The following is an 18720-nucleotide window of genomic DNA, read 5'->3' on the forward strand; positions in this document are numbered from 1 at the left end:
ATATTTTTATGTGAAATATACCTTTTTTCATATGTTGACATCAAGTTTAGGACTTTTAAAAACAGTGTATTAGCCAATCAAAACATTCCATAGGTCTTTAATCCTCTCACTGAGTTGCTTCATTGGGTAAGAGCGTGAAATTGGATGTCGTAATAAGACAACCGAAGAAAGTTTATTCTGGCCAGATGGAATAATCATCATTATTAAAAGGAAACCAAAGTAATTAAATGGTGACTGAAAAGAAAAAGAAAAAAAAGATAGGAAATTGCCACGTTTTGAAGTTGGGTTATCTTGTAAATCTAACAACTCGAGACTAAACCTGTGGGGTTGCAAAACTGTAAAGGTAGAACCTGCTAGCAAAGCTTCATGAAATGCTTGCAAGCATTATCTGACAGATTTCAAAACAGTTTGAATATTAGTCATCATGGATATGTCTGCCAAAAAGGGTAGTGTGTTAAAAGAACATCTGCAACCCACATAAATACCCCCTGCTGACTTAAACTCAGGAAATCAGCTTCAAAAGTTGCAGAAGGCAAAGAAGCTGAAACAGCAGAATTTTATATTAAGTGGTTGATAGACTTTCTCTGTGGGTAAAACTGTTATTGAGGAGCTAGTTTAGCCCCCAATATATCATGTGTTTGACCTCTAGCTTTTGGTGACAAGATATTCTGAGGCTCTATTTGGACTCCTCCTACTCAATGAATCACTTACACCATATAAATTGAATACTAATTCCGTCAAGTATGGGTATACTAGATGATTATTACAACCCCTGAGTTATAATAATATCATGAAATGATGAAGAACCTCACTTAACCCTGTATCTAATTGTATCATAAGACCAATAAGGCAAACAAATCATAACAATTACTAAGAAAACAGCAGAGCCTGTGGTAGCGTTATCTTGATCTTTTTCAAAAAGCATTAAGAATCTTAATTCAAACAGAACTAACCTGCCAAATGCAAGATGATCTGAAGAATCATCACTGTCTGTGCCCTGGAATTCTGGAAGCTTCATTATTGGTGGCAGACTATTCCTCAGTGAACCACATTGTTTTGCATATAGGACAGAGGAGGTTTGTGATCTGTGGCAGATTCTGTGGGTCCTGAATGTCTGGACCAGGAGCTTTACAAAGAGAAATCCACAAATGTGGCATTACTGGGAATGGCTGTATGGTTTCTTCCTTCAAAGACACGTCTTTAGTTTCTTTTCTTTTTTGACTCAACATATAAAAACAGCACACAGCTGTAGAGATAGGACAAAATTCTTTTTGTCTTGTGCTTTCATTTATTCTTGTTAAAAGAAAAGCAATTGATTCAGAGTTTAAATACTGCTCTTGTGACTACCAGTTATATAAAACCAGAGGGACATTCATAGACAAAATTATTTCTTGCTTCTAAACTTAAAAAAAAAAAATCCTTGTGAAATCATTTTCAGTCTGTCCCCATCACATTGCTAGGCTTTGGTTGGAAAGGAAAAATCTCGCATGTGAGTGAGGTTATGATTCAGGAATTGGCTTTTTGAATTTAGAAAATGTTGGTGATGTAAGGTGATCTGCTTTATTATTAATCTACAATTCACCTGTTATGCAGCTTAAGAAGACTTGTTCTAAACGATAAGATCATGACTCAAGATCTCAGAATGACTGATAGCAGGTTTGTCCGATATGAAAGTTAATTTCATGGAATGAATCATTTAAAGACAGTAAGAGTTGATGATGAAACCACACTCTGGAGTTTGAAAAAAGACGAGGCTGCTTTAAGAGAGAAACAGGAAGTTGTAACTAGAAGCCATCTGAATACTAAGCCAAGGCAGAATGCTCATGAAGTAGCAACTTAAGTGGCAGTGTTATCCTGAAATCCTCAGGCAGCCAGACCGTCTTAGGCAAACCTTGATAAAACAGTCCTTATCCAGGTTTTTATCTAAGGAATCCCGAGTAGACTGGAGAATGGAGAGACAGCAAAGGTTCATGTCAGAGAGGGACGAGTATCAGTTTCAACATCAGGGAGCGGTGGAGCTGCTTGTCTTTAATTTTTTGCTCATCCTTACCATTTTGACAATCTGGTTATTTAAAAATCATCGATTTCGCTTCTTGCATGAAACCGGAGGAGCGATGGTGTACGGTGAGTGCAGAAACTGTAGGATTGATGTGAAACTTGTTGCTTGGGCGTAATTAGAGACTTGTGCTCAGATGGCAAAGTACCGAAACTGGAGAAAACATGCTGATTGAAATGTCATTAGCTTGATGAAAGGTGCTGCAGCATAATGAATGCTCATCTCTATCCAGATGAGCTGCCAAAATTTGCCTTGTCACAAGAGTAAATGTCACAGTCATGTTCTCACGCAGCACATAATGCGAGCCTGTCGACAGATGCAGGTCCATTGTCATGTGGGGAGACAAACAGGGCTAGCTGTTTGTTTTTGTAATGATAGACATTGGGAAGTCACAGAGAGCAGCCTTCTTTCACTGGAGGGGCTGATGGGCTTTATAAAGTTCTAGAAATAACATCACTTAAACATGTATTGAGTAAATCCTCTTACATCAACTAGTTTCAAGAAGAAAACTTGCAGAACGTATGTATTCCACCCCTACTATTGGAGTAATTTTGTTCAAATCTATTTTAATTATATGAGCATGTTTTATTTTCTTATAATACACAAGTTTCTTTATGCAGTGCTCTTCATTTCTTAGCCTGATTTCATAATTTCTAGTTTATAGTTATTATTAGTATGATTTACTATGTATCGTCTTTTTTGGAGGGAGGGACAAGGTGTGGAAAAGAATTTAACCTTTTAAGCTCCCAAGTATTGCTCTTTCTGTGCAACTTACCATGTCATTCCTTTCAGAAAGCTTAATAAAATGTGACAGAGATTTTCCAGTATGTACTCTCATCTTTTAAAGTAAAGTGTAAGACACTGGTGATTTTAAAACTGATCTGATTTATGAAATAGTTTGCTTTACCACTCTTAGCCTGATAATGGATAGGAACTTTGAACACAGTGGAAACAGCTGAGGCATTGTTATAAGTCATAGTAAAGAATATACTTTTATATTTCACTTCCCTTATTTTGGAGGTCCTAAAGCCTTTTATACCCCCGAGGTTCAGGGAACAGGATCCGTGCACATTTTATATGCTAAGCATATGATGTCCTGATGATAACAATGTACAGTCATGATTTGAGACCATAAGAAATCGGATGCCTTAGCTGGATCCCACTGTGAGATACTTGAGCTAGAAGGCAGAAGTTTTAGGCTAAGCAGTGTAATTTCTTTCAGGAGACTGATGTGCTGGTCCATTCAGAGCACAGTTAAGTTCCTTTCCATTGAGGGACTTAAAAAACATAACAAAACTCTCATTTGAGGGGAAAAACTTACAATCAGGTTAAAGAGAAATGGTCAGAGAGAAGGGAAGTGACACCAGCTGATGTAAAGCCCTCGGCGCCAGTCACTGCCCTTCTCCACCATCAGTGGACCAGGCTTTCTACTGACTCTTCTAATAAATAATCAAAGAGGATATAGGATGTAATCTGAGAAGCCAGAAACAATGTAATTCTTGGCATTAAATTAAAGGGCTATATATAGTTTAGCAAAACAACACTGGTTTTAAAATTATGACCCTTTCTTAGAGGGGAAGATTTCTTCACAGCCCTGAATTTGATTGAACTATGACTTATTTACCAATTTCAGCTTATCTATGATGGAGACACTGTTTTGTAAAACTTTTGATTAAATTTTGGTGACCTATTAAAATTCAGACATACTTTGTACTCACGACACATAAATGTAACTTTTACTTTTTAACAGGAAAATTCCCAGATTAACTTTTAATCCTTAAAAACTGCAGGAAATACTTTTAAGTTGTGGTTGAAGTCATAAAATATTAGCACATTTACTGTGTAGCACAGGGAACTATATTCAATATCTTGTAGTAAACTATACTGGAAAAGAATTTTAAAAAGATTCGGTTTTATATATGTGTGTGTGTGTGTGTGTGTGTGTGTGTGTGCGTATATGTAAAACCAAATCACTTTGCTGTACTCCTGAAACTAATGCAATATTGTAAATCGACTATACTTCAATAAAGAAGAAAAAATATTAGCACATTGAGCAATAGTTGAGATAGTGTTTCTCTAAATTGCTATTCTTAAGGCAGTTTAAGCTTAAGGTTTGTGTGGGATTAAGTTGAGCTGTCTGATTTCTGTCCTTCTTTTATAAATTTTTTTATATGGGAGTTATTGAAAGCAAGTTCTGAAACACTGCAATGTATAAGGATTATAAAAATTATGGAGACATCCACAGATATGTATAACTATCCCATTACTAGAATTTTTAGTATCCTTGAGTTATCTTGAGCTGTATAAATCAGTGAAAAGACTTTTATTTTAGTGTTGTTTAGTTTTTTTTTATTGGCATAGAATTATAATTGTTGGAATTTAAGGAGATCTTAAAGGTTATTTTCTCTAGCCACCTCATTATACAGAGGAAGAAACTAAATCTCAAAGAAGTGAACTTCCCCTAAACTGAATAGCTACTCATGGCGGCGTCCATGTGATTTGACTCATCCACAGGTCTAATAAGGTTCATTTTCATCTCAAAAGAGTTCTCACTGACAATCTCTGAAAATAGTCCATATGGATAGCACTGGTGACATCTCATATTTCTTCTTCAGGGATGATCTAAATGTTATGTCTGAAATATTTATTAGGGACTTTCTGTCAGTGATGTAATAAAATCATCTGAAACTACAACAGAGAAATAAGAGGGACATTCAGATAAACCTTTTGTTGTTGTTGTTTTATTGGAGTATCGTAGCTTTACAATGTTGTGTTAGTTTCTGCTGTACAACGAAGTGAATCAGCTATATGTATACATATATCCCCTCCCTCTTGGACCTCCCTCCCACCTCCCCCCCCCCCAACCCACTCATCTAGGTCACCACAGAGCACCAAGCTGAGCTCCCTGCGCTATATAGCAGGTTCCCACTAGCATGGTAAGGGGAAGGGAGATGCCAAGTGAATGAATCTCCCAGTAGCTGTAACTGAATTTGAAATTCATATATTGGGAAGGAGTCAGAGATTGTAAGTCCAGCTTCCTCATCTCACAGGTAAGGAAATGAAGACTTAGAGATATGAAGGTCATGTAATTAGCCACCGAGCTGGGCTATCTCTATTAAGAGATGCTGAAGATATTTTAAAATAAATAAATTCTTTCAATGATTGTCGTAGAGAGAAGATGTATCTGTGAGATCCAGATGCATCCTCATATTGTTTATGCTTTCAAGATTAGTCAGATAGATTCTATTTTCCAGAAAGTCCAAAAGAATGAAATTTCAGAGTAAGACCAAATAAACCCCTTCATCACCAGAGGATGGAAGCCATGGCTCTTGTGAGAGTTCTGCCAGGGGCCTGGTGATAATCAATGGGGAAGAAAAGAAACAAAACTATGGTTCACGTTGAACTTTTAAAAGTTTTTTTTTATCTTAAAGAAGATGAACACTTGAAAGTAAACTGTACTTCAGTCATCTCCATCTTACAGACAGATATGCTTGTAATGAAACATCTTCTAAAATTGCTTGGTCCTGTACCTGACGCTTATCAGTGAATTTGACTAACAGTTCCCCTACTAGACTGACTACTGCTCTTACTCTCGTCAACTATTTATATAACGTTTCATTTTCCTCTGCATCTAGGACCATAAATATTTCTCTAAGGCCCTGGATTTCCTGTTTCAGCCCAGCCAGCCTTTTGCTTTCTGTCACTATTCTGCCGATATGTGTCAGTTATCCTTTAGAAGACACACTAGATGTTGATGCATTTTATCTGTATATGGGGAAATCCAATTAAAAAATTTTAGGGAGCAGGGTCTTAGGAAATGAGCAATTAAATAAAAGTGAGGAGAAAAGTGATCAAACAGAACATTTAACTGCTCTTTTATAGTTATTGTTAGGAACAATTTCCAAGTTGTTAACCTTATATTATATGAAGTGTTGTAGAGGCCAAGAAAAATCATGGGTGGTGTCTGGTTTGACTCTGGAGTTCCTTGGAGATAATTCTGATACTCCAGATACAAATAATCTATCTTTCTTGGTATCAAGCATCCTAGGATGCTTTTAAAAATTAGTGGCAGCATTTTAACAATATTTTTGCTTCACCAGGAACAGTGGTTGGTAATTGTGTCTCATGACATTCTACAGCTCTCATTATTTCAAAATCAAAGGATTAGACTCCATAACTGGCTTAAAGTATAAGCCATGATGATATTCACTTAAATTGGACTAAAAGCTTAAGAGACTATTAATGGTCAAAATATTGACTGGCAGCAGATGGTGCACTTAGTGCTGCTCACTTAGGGCCCTGTATCCATTGCTCGTTCATAAAAGAAAAATTGCTCCTTGTTCCCTGATAGCATTAACAATTCCATTACACATCACTGGGGGCTCCCTTACTTTGTAGGACATTCATAATGCCATGCATTTGAGGGTTGGGATCTGAGTTTAGGGACAGAACAATTTAAATCTCTTAGAATTCTACCTTTGATTTCACAGCCTTATAATATGAGGGACAGTCTCCAAATACAAGGGGAAATCTTGCTCACTGTTTAGTGGGCTGAAGGGAAATTTTAAGCCACAAAGTTTAGATTTTGAATTCATTAAACTATATTATATTAACCTATTAGACTATGTCTGATGCTCTAAGAATATATTTAGCGGTTTCATAAGGCCAGCTGAGTTCACTCAACGGCCTGTTTTTCAAGATTTAAAGAAAACATAGTTACCTAGTCAAGCACTAAGGTTTTAAAAGCTATTTTTCTTAAAAAATCATAAGGCATTAATTTTATCCTAGCACTGCTTGGAAGTTCCTCAGGATAAAATTGTCTTGGTGGACATGGTGTGGCTCTCCCCTGCTGATGCATTTTACTCTGCTTCAGTCCAGCCCTGCCTCCTTGACTGCCAGGCCCATAGGAGATGTTGACTTCACACCCTTCTCCCTGCCTGGAAGGCCCTCCTGAGGCTTTTTACTTATGCAAAGGTAGCATGCTTTATGGAGAAAGCATTGGATGCTCTCTTGGGGATTTGGGTTTTTAAATCCTTATGATTTTCTTTTTTTTCAGTAGCTAGATGCATTACTTTGGGCAAGCAATTTAATCTCTAGCCCTAGTTTTCTTATCTATAAAATGAGGAAGAAATGAAATAGATTTCACTAACCTTCCTTCCAGCTTCAAAAGTCCTTCAAGGGTTTCCCTGGTGGCGCAGTGGTTGGGAGTACGCCTGCTGATGCAGGGGGTGCGGGTTCATGCCCTGGTCCAGGAGAGTCCCACGTGCCGCAGAGCGGCTGGGCCCGTGGGCCGTGGCCCTTGGCCGCTGGACCTGCGCGTCCGGAGCCTGTGCTCCGCGGCGGGAGGGGCCGCAGCTGTGAGAGGCCCACATACCGCAAAAAAAAAAAAAAAAAAAAGTCCTTCAAAATTCAGGCTAAGACTGACATTAGCCATCAGGCAACTCTCAGCCATTCCAACTCAAACCAATAGCTTTTTTTCCCAGAACCCTACCAGCCTATAATGACATCGGAGTCTTTCTCCCAGATGGGATTTTAATTAGTGTTATTTTACCATTCTTAGTTCTTCCAGTTCTGCTCTGATTTTATATGGAATGCTCAGTAAATCCTGTTGAATTCCTGTTAGAAAGGCAAAGAGAGAAAGTTATACCATCCGAACAGTGAGGTCTGGCTGTGGGTTTGGGGATCTGTGGATGCATGTCATATGAAAACCGGAGTGGCTCTGATTTAATTTGAAAGGATCTGCAGGAAAGGTAATTAGGGTTAAGAGCCTAATGAATTAAACTTGCTTTCCCTCTTGGGGGAAAAAGAGGTTGGTTTTAAGAAGCTTCGGAGATCAGGGCCAGGTTTTCCATGCTGTAAAGTGTTAGCCAAGGAAAGTTCGAAAAAGTGGAAAAAAATCAAAGATGTATAGCTCTGTGTAGGTTTTTCAAAGTTGATTTTAAGAAAATAACCTCCTATGTATCCTGCTGTGCTTCTGAGTCACTAAGGAGCTACAGAGGAAGCCCGTAGAGCAAACTACTGTGTTGCCTCAAAGGATCCCATCTCAGACTCTAAAGGCTAATGAGTGTGCACATCAAGAAAATGAATTTTTGATTTAAACTGTTTATGGAGATATTATATATAGTCTAAATGGTTAGGCAAGTGGTAACATGATAAACTAATATTTGCTAAACATTTATTATGTCAAAATAACATATAATAAAAATAACAATATAACAAGTAACAATAATAAAAATAGCTAACACAAATAGCATTTACAGTATGAATTATGCTGTCATAAGTACTTTACATATATTAACTCATTTAATCCTCACAACAACCTTTTTTTTTTTTTTTTGCGGTATGTGGGCCTCTCACTGTTGTGGCCTCTCCCGTTGCAGAGCACAGGCTCCGGACGCGCAGGCTCAATGGCCATGGCTCACGGGCCCAGCTGCTCCGCGGCATGTGGGATCTTCCCGGACCGGGGCACGAACCCGTGTCCCCTGCATTGGCAGGTGGACTATCAACCACTGTGCCACCAGGGAAGCCCAACCACCATTTTTTATGTGGGGAAACTGAGGCACCAAAAATTAAGTAACCTGCTTAAGGTCACACGTACTAGGTACCTAAGCTGGGACTCATACCTTGGCAGTTTGGCTCCATAAGGCCACTGGGTATCACAAACATGGGTGTGTTTGTGTGTGCATGTGTGTGTTGCACGGGGGAGATATTGTCATTTTTATGTTACAGATGATGAAACCAACACTCAGAGACATAAAGTGACTTGCTGGTAACCACCAGGGCTGAACTTCAAACCCACGATCATAAAACCCATATTCTTTCACCTGTATCACACATTTAGCCCTAGAAGTGTTGCCGTTACTTAATAAATGTCTATTTTGTGCCAGGTGATAGTACTTTAGAAAGTTTATAAAAGAAAGAGATTGAAAGATCTAACTACACATTAACCCTCATGGCTAATCATCACCATATCCATGCAGAAAAGGTCTGAGGATCTTCAGTTTGTATCTAAGGAAACAGAAACAAAAAATTTACAACTATGGCCAAGGCTGCCCGCAATAATTGGGAGAAACACCATTTTTGGAAGCTAGTGCTCTCAAATTCTGGCCACAGTTGTCCTCTCGTCAAAGTCTGCTGTTGGTATTTAACTCTCCCAGGAAGTTAGGAGTGCGGAGAGGTTGGGAAAGGGAGGTGGGTCGTTAAGTTTTCTTTTTACCTTGAGGCCTCAGAAACATTATACTGTCCATAGCCAAAAGCCCAGCATGGGAAAGACAGTGGGGGCAATATGGTGAAAGCACATCCACGCCAAGCAGCTGGGTTGAAATGTCGCAGTGAGAGTGATGAGGCTGCCCCGGAAACACCTGCCCCAGCATCAGGGAAGGCGGTGTTGCAAGTCCACGGTGATTCTGGTTTTAAATGCCTGTGATTGTCAGGATGGGTGGGGAAGGAACTACAAATGCCTTATTCATGTGGAGTGTGCAAAACTAGGCTTTCATCTCACCTTAGTTTAATGGAATTAAATTTTTGGAAGAGACTGAAGATAAAATTACTTATACCTCTGGGCTCTCCAAGCTTGATGAAACCTGTGTGCATGAACCTGAGGTGACATGGATTTTGATGGAGTTCTATGACTGTGATGGCAGTCGTATTGGTAGAAACTGCTGTCTTACAAGACAGTGCTTCTCACAGTAGGGTTCCAGAAGCATCAGCATCACCTGAAAACTTGTTAGATATGTATATATGTAGCCCCCGACCCAGCCTTATTAAGTCAAAAACTTGGAGTCCAGCAAAGCAGTGTTTTAATGAAACTTTCAGAGGTTTCTGATGCACTAAAGTCTGAGAACTACTCCACTAGGAAAATGAAACATCCAGTTTCTAGTTTTGTCTCCTTTTCTCCTATCTTTTTTCTTTCTCACTTCATTACCCTGCTGTGATGAAGAGAGAGTTTGGGAGACAATCTCCATGTATTGGAGAGTCCCTTCCTCTTTCACTATCTAGAATACTTTGTGACATTTCCACCTCTGGTTTGAGAAAAAATAGACTGTTCTGTGTAAACATTATAAAAGAAATCATTTTGTTTTAGTCAGTATTTATCTAGGTAGATATCTCTATATTTCTTTTGTAAACTTTCTAAGATGATTTCAAGGAAGGGTATTAGCTACATATAAGCTGTGGCTGAGATAGTTTCTAGAGAAAAGTTACCTATAGTGTTATGTTAGGAATCCCGGAGTGCTGTGAAATGTGTGTGTTTGTGTGTGTTGTATGCACAAGTGTGTGCATGTGTGTGTTGTCTGGTATGCACCAAGGATGGATGTGCACATCGGGCAGCCTACCATGGTGGAAGATCTCATGGTTGGGACTCTGTCATTTCACATATGACTCTAACCTGTGAGAAGATAGAACTTTGAATGGATGAAGCATCCCAAGGTGGAACAGCTTCATGGACCACTTTCCACCTTGGAATATCATGGGATACTCTTGTGGGCAGATGCCCCAGACAGACCTGTTCTGAAATCGTTATGGGATGCTTTTCTTCAGCAAAGCAAGTTGGTAGTGAGCCAGCACAAAGCAATAAATTATGTCCCTTTTAGCAACACCCACACCTTCCTTTAGTCCTTTGAATTTAGAAGGTTGGTGGGAGGGCAGAGAGAGAACAAAAGCCCTAAATAGCCAGAAGGCATTGTATATTTTTACTTTTGGTTCTATCCCTGACTAATCTCAGTGTAAAACTAAACTGCTAAAGGAAAATGTTAGGGAATGCATTTAGCATTTGAAACTCAAACCCATATCATCCCTGTAAATCAGTGTTCTGACAAAGGCTTTGATAAGACGGTAGAGGTGGATAAATATCAAGTAAACAGTTAAAAATTGTAGCGATAACACGTAATATCTAATATTTGTGAATACTATCTTACAGTTAAATGGTGTCCACCGATTTGGCTTCCTTCGAATATTTATCACACCCTTTCCTTCTTCATTTCCACATTTGGATCCCTAGTTCATATTTTTTAATCTGAGTGACTGAAATAACATCTTAGATTCCCTGCCTTAAAGAGTCTCCCACTATAAAAAGTCTTAAGAGTGGTAAAGAACACTCTTCCTTGGCTTTATTTTATTCCTGTCATCTTGAAATTCCTCTTCTCAAATTCCTTTGTTAAATTCTTTTTCACATAAATAGACACTCTTTCTGATGTTAACTTCCTCTCCATGTTCCCACTGTTTCTCAATTCTCTTTTCTCTCTTCGGATAATTTTCTCCAAACGCTCTTTCCTCTGCCCCGAAACAGAACAAATCTGCCTCTTCAAAAGGAGCTCACTCTGTTCTTCCTCAGGATCTTCTTGGCAACCATCTCTCCCTCTTGAACACCCTCACTGGGGTCCTTGATCTCAGGTGCCCTAGTGGGCCACCCAAACTGCTCGATGTTCCTGATTAGCACCCCACTTATTTATTTCCATGTGCTTCTCCCTATAAAGTCCACGCCCTCTTCTCTCCCTTGCAAATCCAGTGCATCCTTAGGAAGCTCCTCTGCGAAGCCTTCCTTAACACGTTAGGGGGTGGAGTTAGTTGATCTCTCCTTTAGGGTTCTTTGGGACTTTGTACATTCACTTGTTAAAAAAAAAAAAACGGTATCTGTTAGGATGTGTTCCACTGCTAGTCACAGGAACCCTGACTCAGACAGACTTAAGCAACATGGCAATTTATTATCTCCCATAACTAGAAGTCCAGAGAAGAGTAGTCTTCAGGGCTGGCTGATTCAGCAACTGCTGTGTTTTTCAAGGATGCAGGTTTCTTTTCCTTTTCTCCGCTCTGCCATTCCCAGTGCTGACTTCAATGCCGGGCTGGGAGCGAGGTGGGCATGGCAGTTCCTGGTGTCCTGACCAGGCACAATAATAGCCTGAGGAAGAAGAGAGCTCATCTCTCCTCGGCCCCTCTTTTAGGATGTCAAAACTTTTCTAAGAAGCCTCCTAGCAAGCTTCTCTTCACATTTTATTGACAGGAATAGAGTTACATGCCTTCTAGTACCAATTATCAGCAAGGGGAATAGAAACACCCTTGGAACTGAGAGAGAGGTCACCTTACCCCGAGCACATGTGGGGAGGGATGGTTAGCGGAAGAAATCAGGGTTTTGTTGGGAAAAAGAGGGGATAGATGCTGAGTTGCCAATCAGCAGTGTCTGATACCCTTATTAAGTTGAAATATCATTTTACGTAGTTTAAGGATTTATCTTGTTTTTTCAGTAAGAGACAATACCTCATTTATTTAGATTATTCTTGGTAGCCACTCTGTGCATAGAGAGTGAAAGAACTACAAAACTCAGTTCTTCAATCTTCATGTATTAACTACATTTTCTTGAGGCTCCTAAATTCTCTCCAATGTCACGTGGCATTTAAATATACCTGTGTGATAGTCTGATGCATGTGTATAGGAAGAGAATCTGAAAGGAGCCCGCTGGAGTGTGCCATGCAGTGTGGCAGTGTGCGTGATAGTGTGTGCACACAATCACTGGTCTGAACATAGCCAAAGAGATTTCAACATGTTGTGTTTTAAAAACCATACTGTTATCCATTTCGTTATATATAAATATGGTCATTATATATAAAAGTAAATCCCCATCTATATTCCTCTGAGAAAATTCTCTTTAAGATAACATTTCAGCATCATGTAGAATGACTAAATAAGATGCAGGGGAACTGGTTATGAAATGCAGGCTTAATATAAGAAGACACTTAGGAAACCCTTGTACCTTATTCTCACTGGAAATCAGGATCATAGGATTGGGCAGAAGGAAGACGCCTGGTAGGATTAAAATACTTTAATATTTTATGATCAGGGCCATATTTTATTCATTTTTATAATTCCCACAAGTCCTAGAGCAACGCCTTCCATGTCTGTAGCATGAAAGCAGAAGGAGGGAGGAAGGGAATGGGGTTTTCTCATATTTTCAAAGTGGAGAATGGAGGGCCAGTCCAGAAAGAGGAGGCTCATATTTCTAAATGTTTCGCATTTGAGTGCTCGTGAGGCTCTTTCCTCCTTCCTTCCTGCGTCCCTCCTTTCCTCTCCCACAGACATCACCATGTCAACTGTATGTCAGGCATCTGCTATGAGAGTTATATTGCAAGCTCTGTAAGGACAGGAACATCACAACATTTGGTGTGATGCTCCTTACATGTGACATTTTAAAATGTCGGTCACTGACTAACTACATAAACTCAGAGGATCCTTTTCTTCTTGAATCCAAGGGAGTTTGTGGACTTGGAGAAAGTTGGGTTATAACTGCCTAAAGTGTTTGGCTTTTCTAGAGAAAAAAGAGATGAAGAATAGCACAGCTTCTGCCCTAAACAGTCTCATTATCCAATGGGGGTGACAAAGCCAAACTCTACAGAGCAGTGCTGAACAATATATATCTTTATATGAAATGGAGCCAGAAAGGGTGTGGTGCAAACTATAAGTACTCAAAGATTAGGGAACTTAGTGAGTACAGGCTGCATCAGAGCACAGGTCCCCCAGCTGGGACTTGAGATGGACTTTGTAGGATTGTGAGGACCTTAGGGATGAGGTCTGTTTTCCAAGATCTGTCTTGGGGGTTTGTGTGCTTCTGGGGCAAGGTCAGCGTTCACTAGAAAGCAAGTTCCCACTGCTGTCACCCTAGTTGCCCAGATGCTCAAACTTGTAGACCCAGGGGATGCATCTGGACTAGAGTTTCTGCTTGGAGAAGGTAATGCCACCAGCCGGCCAAGTGACAGAGCTCAGCAAAGTGTCATGCTTGTGAGGATACAACCTGGGGTCAGGGCTATGCACACATGTGTTTGTGGTATTGCTTTGCTGGGACAGGCTGCCTCCTTTTCTCCTCGGGCAGGTAGGGTTCTGGTTCGTGGCTTACCAAAGAGAGTACTGGTTTGTGTCCATAAGTCATGGTAGACAGTCCCCTCTTTTCTTCTTCTGTGCACAAGTGGTTGATGCTCTGTTTACCCTGTATCTTTGTGGGAGTATAAAAATGACCCCTTTTCATTAGCATTTTCTTCCTACTAGCAATCCTACTTTATCTGTCACCTGCTGTCCTGCAATACTGGGCTGGAGTATGTTAACTCAACATTCTGCGTTTGTGTCAGCATACAGCTAAAGCTCTGAGTGGCTGTCAAAAGCATTATGAGGCTCTATGAGTAGGTGTCTGGCCTCCAACATTAAGGATTTTCTCGTTGCTGCTACTGCACACAAATGCTGGATGCATTTCTTAACCGAGTGCATGGTGAGGCTGCAGCTTCCCCACTGGCTCTTGTACTGTGCCAAGATGTTGATTCCTCTCAACTCTTGGGATTGGGGAGAAGGAGGGCCAGGGCCTTCTGTCTAGTGTGTTAATTTGGGTCCTCCAAGAAGCAGATGCTGGAGAGAGATTAGCTGTGCAAAATGTTTATTGGGGGAAAATCCCTTTGAGGAAAAATGGGGAGGGAGACTGCGGATGCTGGGCCAGCTATCAGGTCTTGGAGCAGCCCAACCAAACCCTGTGGAGAGCGGGAAGGAGGGGAGGCTGCGTAGGAAAAGGTTTAGGCTGCGGTGCAGTTCTAAGAAAGGTTGGGCAAAGCTGATGCGGAGTCTTTGAGCCATGGTGACCCTTCAGAGGAGTCCCATATCCCTGTCTTAGTGCCCCTGCTGCGATCAGTCATTGGCTGGGTTCAGGATGACTGCAGTCATGAATTCCAGACCATTGGTCAGACTACACACTCCTCGTGGTGGGAGATCTATCTGCAAGGTGCATTTTCATGGCTATTACATCTGGTCACCTCTGGCAGCGAGGAGATTACTCCACTTACTCCAGTGTGCCGTTCTCGAACGCTGGAACCAGAGATGGTACAGAGGGCCAGGCACAGCCATTTAGCTTTTGAGGCATTGTATGAATTTAACCACAGAAACCCAGGTACTGAGCACTTGTTATTATGACAAATACTTGTTTCCCCTGCTTGAGAAAAAATGATGGACACTACATGTTTACTTCTTGCTACCGCACTGAAAGCATATTGCAAAAATAAGCGGCTCACGGCTCACCCTTTGGGAATTTCAGATATTACCAATACAGTTTCTCTCCATTCAGGCCCTATGCATGTAGTACCTTGTTTCCCTTCTTTATATTCCACTTAGCAGAAAACAGAGGTCATAGCATCATCCATGGTAATTGCCAAGTAACTTTTAGAAAACGAGTCCTTCCTAGGATTCCACTAGAGTGTTGGAAAAGTGATGTTCTTACACAGGCACCCTAAACCATGTGCAGTGTATGTGGTGTGTCTTCCCTTCTCTTTCCTAACTTGTTTTATTGTAGTCATTTGACACTGCACATGGAAGGCTGCCCACTGTTCTATGATGGGTCAAGTGCTCTTGGTGGTTACATACCCATCACTTATTTTTTCTTGCTGGCAAAGGTTAAGATAAAATATTTCTCACTATTATGGGGGAGTGGGCCAAATACTGAAGCAGGAACAAGTAAGGTAAAAATATTTTTGACAGAAATCTGCTTTCATTCTCACCTATTACTCTAGCTCTCTACATTACTGCCAAAGTGATAGATCTTATATGAAAATCTGACTGTTTTACTGTCCTGCCTAAAATTTTTCAATAGTTCTATATTACCATTGGGTTAAAAATAAAAACTTCTTAGCATGACAGAGGAGTCTCTTTATGACCTGGCCCCTGTGGTCTAGAGTTTTTCTCTCTCTTTGTCTCTGTCTCTGTCTCTCTCCACCTATTCTCTTCTTACTCCACTGCTGATTCCCTAAATCCATCAGATTTCTTAAATTCCTCTGTATTTATACATTATATTATTAGGTTATCCTAGTGACTGTTAACACAGAACCACTCACATTTCAGTGACTACACAAGTGAAGTTAACTTTTCACTCAAGTAACAGTCCAGTGCAGGTTTTCCTGGTTGGCGGATGGCTTTCCCCTACCTGGTGTCTCAGGGACGCAGATTTCTTCAATGTGGTGACTCTGTCTACCTATACCTATAGGGCCTTTGTTTCTGCCCCATCCATATGATAAATGGGGAAAGAGAAGGGAGAAAACTCACCTACTTCTTCAGGGCTGTGGCACACATCACTTTTGCTTATATTCCATCGATGAGAACCCAACCAAACGCCAGAGAGCTGGAAACACAATCTCTGGCCAAGCAGCCACTTCCTGACAACTATTCTACACACTGGCAAACAAAAATCCTAGGGAACATTTATCTGTCTCTGCCGTAACTCACGTGCTGCCACCCACACGTGCAGCCTGGATCCCAACTCATTCCTTGATTCAGGTCATCTGGACAAATCTTATGTGACCTTCTAAGATTCATCTAAAGCTTTGCATCATTCACAGAGCCTTGGAGTGTCTCCTCTTTATACTCGTATAACACAGGGCACTTACCAGCGGTCATAGCACACGTCACGTTGTATTATAATTGTTTGCTTATGGATCTTCACTTTGTAAACTTCAGCTCCTGTAGGACTGGGACTGTATTTTTATTTTAAGTCCATAAATGTCTGAAACAAAATATGCACCCAACAAATGTTTTATTGAATAAATGAAAGGCCATTAGATGACTAGATTTACAAAAGAGTGGTTAAAACCTCCAAACTTTGATGTTTTAATGAGTGAACTGTGGATTTATCCTAAAACAAATACATCAATCCTAATTTTAAATTGAGGAATGTGTGGACCTCTAAAGTCTCTTTGTGATTTTGTTAATAAATCCACAATATTAAGAGAGTTCACATTTATCAGATTATCATGAGCATCCTAACAGAGTCTGTAAACTCAAAAGTCAAGGATTGTCACTTGAGTTCAACTCTTTGCTAAGGGAATATTGTATCATTAGAATGCATTTGGCTGCAGGTAAGCAGAAACTTGATTTTACATTGTTTGAAAAATTAGAAAATGTATTATGTCACATAACAGGAAGTCTAGAATTAGGGTAGCTCCAGGATAGGTTGATCCAGGGCTCAGTGAAGGCATCCAGGACCTGGGTTCTGTCTATATCTCAGTCCAACCATCCTCAGGATATTGACTGTGTCCTTGGACTATATCCCCTCAAGGTCACAAGATACCTGCCAGCAAAAAATAGAGAAACATATTGTCTTGATCATATCCTGAGGGAGAGAATAAGAACACTTGTCCCCTAACCACAGTATATAAGTGCAACCTTTTAGTCTGATGGGGCTGTCTCAGATATGTGCTGATCTGTGGACCAGAAACTTTCTCCAGGGGAATTCCATCTCCTGACTGATTAGATTACAGTATCTCTCATGGAGCCAAGGTTTTCTTGAGCACTTGGATGGATAGAAGAGGTGGGTAGCTCTTCTCTCCAAAACCTGTGGATCCATTAGGAAGGAAAAAAGGAGAAGTATTAACAGTGTCCATCGCAAATATTTTAACAATACAGTCTGTTGAGCTGGTATCTATGGAAGAGTGAACAATTTTCCAAACCAGGCAACGACCCTTTCTCCTGCCACCTACACAAGTTACAAATCATATATTTGAAAGCATCTAGTGATGAACATTTTAGATTACATTTCTCCAGTGCAATTATTTATTCTTTATTTTAGGCCTTGTAATGGGATTAATTTTACGATACGCTACAGCACCAACTGATATTGAAAGTGGAACTGTGTATGATTGTGGAAAACTGGTCTTCAGCCCTTCAACTCTGCTGATTAATATCACTGACCAAGTTTATGAATATAAATACAAGAGAGAAATAAGCCGGCACAACATCAATCCTCATCAAGGCAACGCTATACTTGAAAAGGTAAGGATCCTCCCTCTCTGGTCACATATTTTTGTTTTCCAGTATAAATAATTGCATCATATATGAGCCACCATAAGTAACGCATCCATACACATACATATGCCCTTTTTCAACACCACACTAATGGGGTGATTTAGCTAAGTGGTTAATGCCTTGATATACTCTGATTTTAAGCTCAGTTGTCTGTATTTTTTTTCTAGAAGTTGGAAAAATAATGCTTTTTATTATAACTGTTTTGCAAGCCACAGTTACATTAGGTAAAAAGATAATAGTAATTAAGCTGACTCTGCCTTTCATGTTACTTGATTCAAGTTTTCACATTTTTTTTTTTTTTTAATTTTTGGTTGCGTTGGTTGCTGCACATGGGCTTCCTCTAGTTGCAGTGAGCAGGGGCTACTCTTTGTTGTGGTGCGCGGGCTTCTTGCAGTGGCTTCTCTTGTTGCAAAGCACAGGCTCTAGGCGCGCAGGCTTCAATAGTTGTGGCATACGGGCTTAGTAGTTGCGGTGCTTGGGCTCAGTAGTTGGGCTTAGTCGTTGTGGCTCGCGGGCTCTCAAGCACAGTCTCAGTAGTTGTGGCGCACGGGCTTAGTTGCTCCACGGCATGTGGGATCTTCCCAGACCAAGGATGGAACCTGTGTCCCCTGCACTGGCAGGCGGATTCTTAACCGCTGCACTACCAGGGAAGTCCCACATGTGTGTTTTAAGTGTTGTTGTATGTATTACCAGCTGGCTATGCAGTTTAAATCTCCCTTAAGTCAAAAGGAAAATGGAGGAGAATAAAAAAATTTTCACTTGCAAGCCTTGATCTAGAATGGCTGACTTTTAGCTGCCAACACAAAACATTGGCCACTTGGCTGTTTATAAATACACTGACACACAGTCAA

At 40.3% G+C, this 18720-nt stretch overlaps 1 protein-coding gene across 1 annotated transcript in view; it reads left to right on the forward strand.

Moving 5' to 3' along the window:
* Nucleotides 1-1841: 1841 nt before the first annotated feature.
* SLC9A9 (solute carrier family 9 member A9) overlaps nucleotides 1842-18720 on the forward strand; it is a 540289-nt gene continuing 523410 nt past the window's right edge. Inside the window, exons 1-2 of the mRNA XM_082654190.1 lie at nucleotides 1842-2124; nucleotides 17634-17836. Coding sequence (XP_082510316.1) covers nucleotides 1950-2124; nucleotides 17634-17836 — 378 coding nt within the window. The 5' untranslated portion in view covers nucleotides 1842-1949. The remainder of the gene's footprint in view (nucleotides 2125-17633; nucleotides 17837-18720) is intronic.

Source organism: Grampus griseus, assembly GCF_964374135.1.
Source record: "Grampus griseus genome assembly, chromosome: 5".
Classification (NCBI taxonomy): Eukaryota; Metazoa; Chordata; class Mammalia; order Artiodactyla; family Delphinidae; genus Grampus; species Grampus griseus.